General features: G+C 44.6%; 1 protein-coding gene across 1 annotated transcript in view; it reads right to left on the reverse strand.

Annotated features, from left to right (window-relative positions):
• Positions 1-10199, reverse strand: part of LOC101768795 (putative esterase YitV) — a gene marked incomplete in the record, with an annotated part of 11503 nt that extends 1304 nt beyond the window's left edge. Inside the window, 10 exon segments of the mRNA XM_012845066.3 lie at positions 482-534; positions 687-756; positions 843-913; positions 988-1078; positions 1320-1373; positions 1488-1574; positions 1662-1790; positions 8545-8631; positions 8714-8784; positions 9476-10199. Of these exon segments, the coding sequence (XP_012700520.1) occupies positions 482-534; positions 687-756; positions 843-913; positions 988-1078; positions 1320-1373; positions 1488-1574; positions 1662-1790; positions 8545-8631; positions 8714-8784; positions 9476-9827 (1065 nt within the window).
• Between the last annotated feature and the right edge of the window lie 1485 nt (positions 10200-11684).

The following is an 11684-nucleotide window of genomic DNA, read 5'->3' on the forward strand; positions in this document are numbered from 1 at the left end:
GTTATAATTCGCTATTCAGCACCTTTTCTTTCATGTATCAGCACTTGTTTGGGTGGAAGAAGAAAAGTTATTATATCTAATCTGCACGGGTGTGGGGGGGGGGGGGGGGTTCAGGTGCTAAAAGTAACTATCTGAACCAACCGCAAAATCCAAACATAGTGCAGATTAGATATTCCAACTTTCAACCCTCACCCAAACAAGTGCTGATACATGAAAGAAAAGGTGATGACTATCTTATTATTACTTATGGAACAAGTATCAACCAATCAAAAACATTCAGCAAGAAATATGCCTGACTTACCATTTAGAAGGAGCAGCGGCCGTGGTGCAATCAAACGAAGTGAATGGGGGGCATCAAATTGCGAGTCCAGACCCGGTGCTATCTTTTCCCAAACCTGGTAAAATATGTCAATGCACAACTGTACATAGGTCCATAGAAGGATTCATCAGAAATAAGGAGTCAAATAAATCAAGTGCTCACCTTTTCAACAACTTCTGTGTCTATTTCGCTCTTTCCTAGATCAATTCTTGCTTCTAGAAGAGAAAACAACAGTCAAACAAAACAAACATTCACATGCAACATTATCAATGGCGCGTGACATTTTTCTACCATAATATATTATTCCAGTGACACAAGCATCAGCTCTCAAATAGGTGATACAGTCAGATGACGCGTGGAGTCTCACCTTCAAATAAAGGTTTGATGCTATTTGCTCTAGCCTGCCACTTGTTATTATCAATGGCCCATCGGAATCCCTAAAGTCGTAAAAAGGATACAGCTTTACACAGAGCACATCATAAAATTATGTGCATATCTACAAAATTATGCAGAACAATTGTACCTGAACACCAATTATAGGAACAATGACACTATATCGTGTGTCCACAAAAGCAGCAAACCATGCATGCATTCCTGTATGCTGTCAAATTAGTTAAAGAAGTTCATAATCTAATTCGATGTAATGCTGCATTCATGATCTGCAATACCTCCAAGAGATTCACCGGTAATCCCAATCCTACAGGGATCGACATCCTCCCTCTCGCTAAGGTGGTCTCCAAGTTTTATCAGGTCCCACACCTACAGATGTCAAAACCTGATTAAGATACCTCATTGACATAAAATATATATTAAAAACAGAAGGACTATCACATTTCAATGTATTGTGTATCAGTTCCTAAGGCATGATACAGTCATGTTATGAGAAAAAGGACAACAAAACAAATCCAGCAAACTAAAGGGTCAATCTAGAGAGTGCAGAGAGCTATATATCACATGACCTATAAAGGTTAACTCTAAGAACTGGAATAAAATATAGTACCGTGTCAAAAATAAAAGGCATTGTATCCCCATTCCGCCAAGCTGATTTCAGTGCCTGAGTTCAAAAGTGAAAGTAGCAAACAGGGTCAAGCCGAACGACATAGATGGATACAGCTATCAAATTTAATGGAAATACATGTAAATTGGGCCCATGATAAAAGTAGGTTACATCTATGTAAGTGGTCTCACTGCTGGCCCGTTCACCATGATAGCGAGAGTCAATAGCAACACAAATGTAACCCCTGGAGGCATATGCCTGCAAAAGCAAACTCATCAGATAAAAAATAAATTAGCGTGCTACATAGTGGTGTGCAGTTATAATTCCAATAAGAGGTTATTTTACCTCAAGCAGTGGGCGCAGCCATTCTTTGCATTTGTAAGAGCTGTGCAAGAATACAATAACTGGTTTTCTTTTAGGGACGGGGTCATTAAGTTTCAGCAGAAGTACAGGTACACGTCCTTGTTCACCTAGCTGTTTGGAAAAAAAAATAGTAACAAGCTCTTTTGTTTAGGAAAAGAGAGGCAAAATAAACCAAGCATGCTTCATAAATAAAATAAAAACCAAGAAAGCGTGCTTTGATTCCAGAATATGGTGGGATGCATGTGAATCTGCATCTCAGAAGTCAGAACAACACCCCCCCCCAAAAAAAAAATAACGTATGAGTAGACCCTCCCACACACCCACACCTTGTTAGCTTTGATCTCATCTGACTCGGTCCAACGATCGAGTCGGACTCCTCGATCGTGCCTTGATCTGGGCGCCCAACCGAACATGGTTGGCAGGCCCCCGTCGCGCAGCGCTATAGAGACAAAGGTGGGGGCCGGGGGCATGCAGGCCGCCATGCCCACCAAACCGCCCTGACAAAACCCTAGACCGATCAAACTAGCGCTGAAGCGGCGGGAAGCTCTGCTGCCCTAACGCCACCTGCCTGCGCCATCAACCGTCATCGCCATGGCAAGCTTGTCCTCCAAGCCTGATGGTGGTGTCCCTACTCTCTCTCTCTCTCTCTCTCTCTCTCGATCTTCTTGATTAGTCACATAACACATTGATTTTAACCTAAAGACCGAGTTGTTTACCCGCTAGATTCACACCTAGAGATCCTAGAAACCTATCAATGGTATCAAAGCCTAACACCTGTGCGGCGCTGAGAGAGAAGGGGAAGGAGAGAAATGCTGCTAGGGTTTGGCCGGGCGCGAGCGGCTGGGGGGTTTTGTTTCCCTGAAAACGCCGCTCAGCCGTTGGATCTAGATTCACCGGGCCGCAAATCAGCCCAGGCGGGAAAAGTAAGTGGAGGCCCGGGCCCAGGTTGCGGCCTGCCAAGCCACGCGGGTGAACGCGCGCCGCTGGGCCGGGCTGTTTTGTCATGTGTCCGGCAAGAACAATAGATTTGCGGTCTGCCAGGTGAAGCGGCTGGGCCGCCGTGCGAGCTGGGCTTGCATAGGCAGCTGGCCGACCGAGCTGGGCTGGTTGGCACGCTGGTCGCGCGAGCCGAGTCGAGCCGTTGCTGAGTAAGCTGCGCTGGGCTCGGTCGGGCCGCATGAACAGTATAGATTGAGCCCTTTTCTTTTTTCTTTTTCTAGTGAGTTTTTGATTTTCTGGAAATTGAATTAAGGCTCAAATAAAATTAGTTTTGAGGAGTTTTTCATGTGGGTAAAATTCACGAATTAAGTCTAAGTCTCAGTAGCAACATTTTGCTGAATTTTTTAAGTATTTTTGCATCTATTTTTCTGATTAAATTGGAACCAATGGGAAAATTTAATTGGAAAATGGATTAAGATTGAGATAAGTTGAGAATAAGTAGTGATATTTTCTGAACTTATATCTTTAAGTTCAGAAAATTATCCTAAGCTTCCGCTGTGTTAAGTTTAAGATAAGTTGAATTTTTGGCATTATTTTGCCAATTTATGTATTAAGTTGAAGTTTTTAGTCTATTTTTCTAATTAAATTGAAACCAACGGGAAAATTTAATTAGAAAATAAGTAATTTTCCCGAGTATAATAATTTTATCTACTGACCAACATTGTTGATAAGATTATTATGCTGATAAGTTTTAATTTTATCATTATTGATTCTATTTCTGCCCAACGGTGATATAGAATTAATATTGAGAAGTTTCATGTTTTAATTTGACCAACGTTGAATTAACTCAAATTTTTTCTGAATTTTTTGTTTTCAGACAATCCTTTGAGTTATATCTCGTCCTTAGAGCCCCTAAATGGATGGAATTACAGCTCATGGTGAGAGAAGATTGAGATAGCGCTTGTGCTATCGGATATTGATCTAGCATTGACGGCTCCCTGTCCCATTACTCCTAAGGATCCCGTGAGGGGTGAAAATGAGAGCGATGAGGATTTCACCGCTCGAGCACGTGAGCATGCACATGTTAGAATGAAGTACGATCTTGATCGTGCGCAGTGGGATCAGTCGAACCGCAAGTGTTTGATGGTGATTAAGAGCTCCATTGTGGAGGCTATAAGGGGAGCAATCCCAGAGTGTGCCACCGCTAGAGAGTATCTCAAGAAGGTGGAGAGTTAGTTTACTGGCTCTTCAAAGGCTTATGCAAGCACTCTCATTAAAAGGCTAGTTATTGAGAAGTACACTGGTGGTGGGATAAGGGAGCACATATTGAGGATGAGTAACATGGCATCCAAGCTCAAGCCTATGGACATGGAGCTCAAAGATGAGTTTGTAGTCCATTTGATCTTTGCCTCCCTACCCAAGGAATTTGAGGCTTTTGTTGTTAACTACAACTCACAGCCAGACAAGTGGGGCATTGAAAAGCTTATTGCCATGTGTGTGCAAGAAGAGGAGAGAATTATTGGCTCACGTGGTGATTCTATCAACTACGTGAGGCAAAATAAGAAGAAAATTTATTAGAACAAGAATTCTAAACCTCAAGGGAAATCTCAGTGGAACAATACCTTATCTTCTAAGGCATATGGAAAGGCTCCACAAAATGATCACCATCAGATATCAAACCATGAACAGGTGGTGGACAAGAACACTTGCATGTGGTGCAAGAAGAAGGGACACTATCAGAAGGATTGTGTGGATTTCTTGAAGCATCTGTGTAAGAAAGGTGAGGACCTTATTACATTCGTAGATGAGTCCTTGTATTGAAGTAGTTATGCAAAATCTACTTGGTGGATTGATTCAGGTGCAACTGTTCATGTTGCAAATTCAGTACAGGGATTCCAACGAGGAGGACCCTACAAAGAGGAGAAAGAAGCATTAAGGTAGTAAATGGCGTCGAAGCTGAAGTTGAAGCCATTGGAGAACTCCCATTAGAATTAATTGATGGTTTTGTACTTCATCTGAGAGATGTTCTCTATGGATCCTCTTTGCGTAGAAATTTAATAAGTGTCTCGTGCTTAGACAGTGATAGATTTGCTTGTCACTTTGGTGATGGACAATGTAAGATTAAGTTTCATAACAAGTGTGTTAGTCTTGCCTTCAAACAAGACGAGCTTTATTTGCTATCACTTGGTGAGAATGTGAATGTTGTAAGCACTGAGAATGTGAATGCCTTCTCGTCTATGAATGTAAGAAATAAGTGAAAAAGAATTGATGACGTATCTTTGAAATTATGGCATTGTCGTTTAGGCCATATTTCAAGGGGGAGAATTGAACGATTAATTAAGGAATCAATTCTTCTGCCCTTAGAATTTTCAGATTTAGAGCAATGCATCGATTGCATTGAAGGAAAGTATGTAAGAAAATTAAGAAAGACGCCAAATGAAGCACAAGAATTTTAGAAATAATTCACACAGACATCTGTGGTCCATTTCCTATGACATCTTTTGATGGTTATGATTCATTTATAACATTCACAGATGATTTATTCACGTTATGGCTATATTTATCCAATTAAGGAACGATCAGAAGCGTTAGATAAATTTAAGATATTTAAGGCTGAAGTAGGAAATCAGCATAATTTAAAGATTAAGATAAGATCTGAACGGGGGAGGGAGGGGAGTACTATGGTCGACATACCCCATATGGCCAAGTTCCTGGATCTTTTGCAAGGTTTCTACAAGAAAATGGCATAGTTGCCCAGTACTCCACACCGGGCGAGCCTCAGCAGAACGGAGTAGCTGAAAGACGCAACCGTACCTTAATGGATATGGTGAGAAGTATGATAAGTTACTCCACTTCACCGATTAATTTGTGGATGGAGACGTTAAAAACCGCCATTCACATTCTTAATCGGGTTCCTGTAAGTAAGTGTCTAAAACACAATATGAGAGCCCTCACTGAACTATTTGTGTGTGGGGGGCTGTCCAGCTGAGGCCAAAGTATTTAACCCAAATATTAGGAAACTAGATCCTAACACAGTCAGTTGCCATTTCATTGGCTATCCAGATAAGTCAAAAGGTTATCGTTCCTACTATCCTGACAGACATACTAAGTTTGTAGAAACGAGACACGCTGTCCTTTTGGAGGATGAGATGATCAGGGGGAGCATGGTAGCCCGACAAGTTAGCCTTGAGAAGAAGCGGGTATATGTACCCACTCCGATGATTTAGGAACCATTTTTCTCGATACTTGTTGCTGCTGCACCGACAGTGCAGGACACTGTGGTAACAACACCTGTTGTTAGTTCTCCCGTAGCAACAACAAATGAAGATGAGGAACCTGTCCTTCAAGATCCTATAGAACCTATTGTCACATGAGGAAGAGCTGCAACACCCCCATATGGAAGATGTGCCAAATGTTGAGGCCCCTAGAAGGTCTCATAGAGTTAGAAAACCAGCTATTACTGATGACTACGAAGTCTATGTTAGTGAAGAAGTTCAAATGGAGGGAGATCCCACCTCATTTGAAGAAGCCATGAGAAGCGCTCACTCATCGAAATGGCTTGAAGCTATGGAAGATGAAATGAGATCTATGAGTAGCAATAAGGTCCGAGACTTAGAAGGAATTCCTAAAGGAGTCAAGATAGTAGGCTGCAAATGGGTCTACAAAGCAAAATGTGACTCCAAAGAGAATGTGGAAAGATATAAAGCGCAACTTGTGGCAAAAGGCTTCACACAAAGAAGGAATAGATTATAATGAGACATTTTCTCCAATCTCATATAAGAATTCCTTTAGAATCATAATGGCTTTAGTGGTGCACTATAACTTAGAATTACATCAGATGGATGTAAAGACGGCATTTATCAACGGGGATTTGGATGAAAATGTTTACATGGCACAACCCAAAGGTTTTGTCGTGGAAGGAAAAGAACATATGGGATGCCACCTGAAGAAATCCATTTACGGATTAAAACAAGCCTCCAGACAGTCGTATTTGAAGTATGATGAAACAATAAGAAAATTTGGGTTTAGTGAGAATAAGGAGGACAATTGCGTTTATGAAAAGTTCAAGAATGGGAAATTTGTTTTCCTCATCCTGTATGTAGATGACATCCTACTCGCTAGTAGTGATGTTAATCTGCTATTGGAGACAAAGAAGTTTTTGTCCTCGAATATTGATATGAAAGATCTCGGTGAACCTTCATTCGTTTTAGGAATTGAAATTCGCTGAGATAGAAGAAAAGGGGTTTTAGGATTATCGCAAAAGGCATACTTAGAAAAGATTCTAAAGAAATATAGTATGCATGCGAGTAAACCTACGCCTGCTCCCATAGTTAAGGGCGATAGATTTGGGAAATTTCAGTGTCCCAGGAACCAATACGAGATCGATCAAATGAAAGCGGTTCCATATGCTTCAGTTGTCGGAAGCTTAATGTATGCTCAGGTATGTACACGTCCTAACTTAGCTTTTGTGACCGGGATACTTGGCAGATATCAGGATAATTCAGGAATAGATCACTGGAGAATGGCAAAGAAGGTATTGCATTATATGCAAGGCACGAAAGGCCTAATGTTAACGTACAGAAGAATTGATTCCCTAAAAATAGAAAGGTACTCAGATTCAAATTTTGCGGGCGATGTAGACGATAGAAAGTCTACGTCAGGTTATGTATTCACTCTCGTAGGTGGAGCCATATCGTGGAAAAGCTCCAAGCCAACCATCATTGCATCGTCCATGATGTATGCTAAGTTTGTAACATGTTATGAGGCCACGGGACAGGCAAAATGGCTAAAAAAATTTGTACCCAGGTTGAAAGTGGTAGACAGCATTCAAAAGCCACTCAAGATGTACTGCAACAATGAACCAACTGTGTTTTATGCTCACAACAATAAGTCAAGTGGTGCTGCCAAACACATTGACATCAAGTTTTATGTTGTGAAAGAGAAAATCTAGGATCATACCATTAGTCTAGAGTATATGAGAACAAAGGAAATGCTCGCGGATCCGCTCACGAAAGATTTGCCGCCCAATGTGTTCAGAGAACACTTAGCCGGCATGGTTTACGGGAAAGCCTATGATCCCTGAATACTAAGAGCCTAGAATAAGAATCTATTTCAAAATAGAAAGGTGTATTGTAGTTGTTGAATCTGATAGTACGTAACTGACTATTATGACGAAGCATGCTCTATACACTGATCTGTGATGAAATGGGTGATAAGTTAAGTATTCCAAATTTAAGACTAAGCTTAAGTATAAGATGAGATCAAGGGGGAGAATGTTAGTTTTGATCTCATCCGACTCGGTCCAACGACCAAGTCGGACTCCTCGATCGCACCCTGATCGGGGGCGCCCAACCGAACATGGTTGGCGGCCCCCGTCACACAGCGCTATAAAGACAAGGTGGGGGCCGGGGGCACGCAGGCCAAGGTTCGCCGTGCCCACCAAACCGCCTTGACAAAACCCTAGACTGATGAAACTAGCGCTAAAGCGGCGGGAAGCTTCGCCGCCCCAACGCCACTTGCGCCGCCTCGTCGCCGCCCACACTCGACGTCAACATCACCGTCACCGTCACCGTCACCGCCATGGCGAGCTCGTCCTCCAAGCCCGATGGTGGTGTCCCTACTCTCTCTCTCTCTCTCTCTCTTCTTGATTAGTCACATAACACATTGATTTTAACCTAAAGACCGAGTTGTTTACCCGCTAGATTCAGACCTAGAGATCTAGAAACCTATCACACCTGTCTAGAGTAGAGTAGTGGCCCACATGTGCATTAAGGCTATTATTGCTCTTCTATTGCCTCTTGAGACTGCTTAGATGTGATTGGCTCCTATAGGCTACAGGCCACAAGTTGCATCTCAAGGAGCCAAACCGAAGTGTGATACCCACTTGCAAAGAAATCATGTCTGATTCACTAATCTGGCCACGTACCTCACTAATTAAGTAGAAATTTTCTTCAACCAGCTTCTCCTTGAAGTTCTCCACCTCTTTCCTTGGGCACGATTCCATTGCCACCGCCTGAAATATTCCAAACACAACAAGCAATCAACAACAATATTGCCGTCCATGAAAGATTTTCATTCAAACCAAGGATCCTAACCTCATTGGGCCCCAGAGGTTTTTGATACATCGGGTTCTTCACTGGACTCCCTTGCTCCACCGAGAGAGGCACTGGTGCAACCAACACAATCCGAAGCCAGCCATTCATCAGAACACTTATAACGGCATTATTTTCAGCTATGACATATCCTTTGAAGAATTCAGTTTGTAGCATGAACTATAATTAGTGGGTTATACTATGCTGCATCTCAACAAGTCAAATGCTAACTGCTGATAAGATCCTACATAAATCTGGCATTTGACCCGAATTACCTAGAGCATACTACCGAAGTAACAAGCTTGACTCTGAACACTCAAATTCCATCGCCTGAGATACTCCAAGTACAGCAGCAATCAACAACAATACATCACTCTCACAAAGACCTTCGTTCCAATCTAGGATCCTGACCTCCATGGACCACAGAGACCCTTGGTATCAGGTCGTTCACTGAACTGTGGACTCCCTGGCTCCACCGAGGCAGCCCACCTATTCAAACCAATCCAATTTGACCCAGCCATCCATATTCCATACATATCCTCTGAAGAATTTAGTTTGTAGCATGAACTGTAATTACTGAGCTTGCTGCGTCTCAAAAAGTCAAATCTATGCTAACAGCTAATACGATCGTAGCTAAATTTGCAATTTGACCCGAGTTGCCTAAAGCATAAAGCAAGCTTGACTCTGAACATTCAGATTCCACCCCGAAATCTCCGAGCAGCAGACGCGCGCACGAGCGTGATCGGGAGGGAGAGAGAGGCTGACCTTGGAGGTCGCGGCGGCGGCTGCGCAGGACCTGGAGGAACTCCGACCTGATCCCCGCGCCGGCGTCGGCGTCGGCGTAGGCAGTGGAGGCGGCGGCCATCTCTCTCCCCGGAAGCGCAGCGCTCGGGGCTCCGGTGGTGGCGTCGCGGCTGCTGGGGCCGGGATTGTACTTGGAGCGGAGCCGCTGCCGCTGCTGTGTCTTCAGGTACACCACGCCCCACTCCAGAGTCCTCGAGACGGGCACGTGCGCGAGGTCAGCGGCGGAAAAAAATTCTCTGCGGCGGTGCCGCACCGCGCCTGGTGCGACACTGGCCACATGACCCACGTGTGACGGAGCACCCATCCTTTCCATCAGCGAACCAAGCCGAGCAGGGGTCTCCTCCACGAAGTAGATCGAGCTGACTTCCACTTTGGAGCAGAAACAAAAATCAAATCGGCTCTCTGAAATAGATCGTGCCGTCCTTGTCCTCAGGCGTTGGTCGCCGATGGTGAGCGGCACCTCCGGCCATCAAGCTTGATGCCGCGGCTGCACGTGGACTCTGGCTGCTTGGAGCAGGTTGCAGTTGGACAGTTCGTGTGCGTCCAAGAGGTGCAGATCAAGCAGAACATCACCGACTTAGAGGTTGAGAGCGCACGGTGTCCAGTCCCGTCAGGCTCGTCGGCTCCATCTGTTAACCACGTGGCGGCTGCCTCTACAGTGACCCGCTCCTGCAGCCATGGCATCCTCATGTACCGGGGCAAACTGTAGTAGATGCAAATCAAGAGAAAGGCAAAGGAATACTACCATCTTCAGAGTTCATCTGCTGTTGGTTGCTGCCTTGTTGCCGGCAGCAAAACCATGTCAGGCTTTTACATCCTGATATTTTGGTAGCATATTGTCGGATGGATGGAGGATGGAGTTTAGATTTCTGGAGAAGATTTGGTTCAGGATCTCTAGTTATTGAGCCTTTGTAGTGTAGGTTCGGTACTGATTTGATTTATTTTGTAGTAGCAAGTTTTGTTGGAATTTGTAGAGGAGACACGCAGTGTTAATTTTGAACTAGTACCAATTAATATGAATGTTTGATTTCATTTGGTTCCGCCTAGCGCTCGGCTTAGAAAAAAGCTCTATGTCCCAAGTCAGCTTGATCTGCTAGCAGAGGAGATGCAGGCTTGACTCATTCGATCGCTGATGGAAAAGTCCGTGGACATGCATCGGCCGTCTGGGCGGTGTTGCACCAGACGCGCGGTGCGGCACCGCCGCAAAGAATTTTCTTCCGTCAGCGGCGGCGCACGCGAGGAAGCGGCCACGCGGGCGCCACATGGCCGCCAGCGCGTCGGCATCGCCATCAAAGTCGCGCACCACGCGTGCGAGTTACCTGTGCTATGTGCTGTCGAGATCGAATCCTATGTCGCTCTCGGCTCGGACACGAATGAGATTTCGCTGGTACGGGGCGAGAGAAGCCATTTGGCTTTGGCCCCGTGACGCGGAAATTCACAGATGCTCATTCCATATTTTTTTTATATTTTTTCTTTTACAATTTTGCTGAAATAAATTGCTGATCCCAAAATTTGCAGAAATAGACCCTACCGTAGGATCAAACAGCTACCACCCCGATTGAAACAGCGGTAGCTATGCAGGTGCGCCACGTCAGCGTCAGAAGACCGCTTACCGCCGTTTGAAATGGCGGGCGGCATACAGATCCGTGGCAGACGCGGGACCCACCGAGTTACCACTGGATGAGATGGTGATAGCTCGTTACCGCCGGATGAAGCAGCAGTAACAGGTCGTCGTCGATTTAAACAGCGGGAGCGGGAAGTTACCGCCGCCTGATTCGGCGGTAGGCGACCTGCCTTTAAAAGCCGCGAAGCAGCCGGGGCCGGGGCGTGCGCGCTTGGCATTCGGGACCAGAGCAACTGAGAGAAAGGGAGGGAGGAGAGGAACCGAGAAAGAAGAGGAAGAAAGGGAGGGAGGAGAAGAGAAAGAAAGGAAGGGAGGAGAGGAGAGGAGGGCAGAAGAGAGGGAGGGGAGTAGGGTGGAGATTGAAGCGAAACTGTGTCGGATCTTCACTTTGCTTGAGGTATTATTTGAAATCTCGCAGTTTAGCTTAACTCATAGTTGGTAGATGTAGTAGTTGATATGCTATATAAATGGTGTAGTGTTAAGTATTAGATGAAATCTAAGTGTTCATATGAGACATAGACAAATATTAGTTTATCGGTATAGTGG

This window comes from Setaria italica, chromosome IV (assembly GCF_000263155.2).
Source record: "Setaria italica strain Yugu1 chromosome IV, Setaria_italica_v2.0, whole genome shotgun sequence".
In the NCBI taxonomy this organism is placed as follows: domain Eukaryota; kingdom Viridiplantae; phylum Streptophyta; class Magnoliopsida; order Poales; family Poaceae; genus Setaria; species Setaria italica.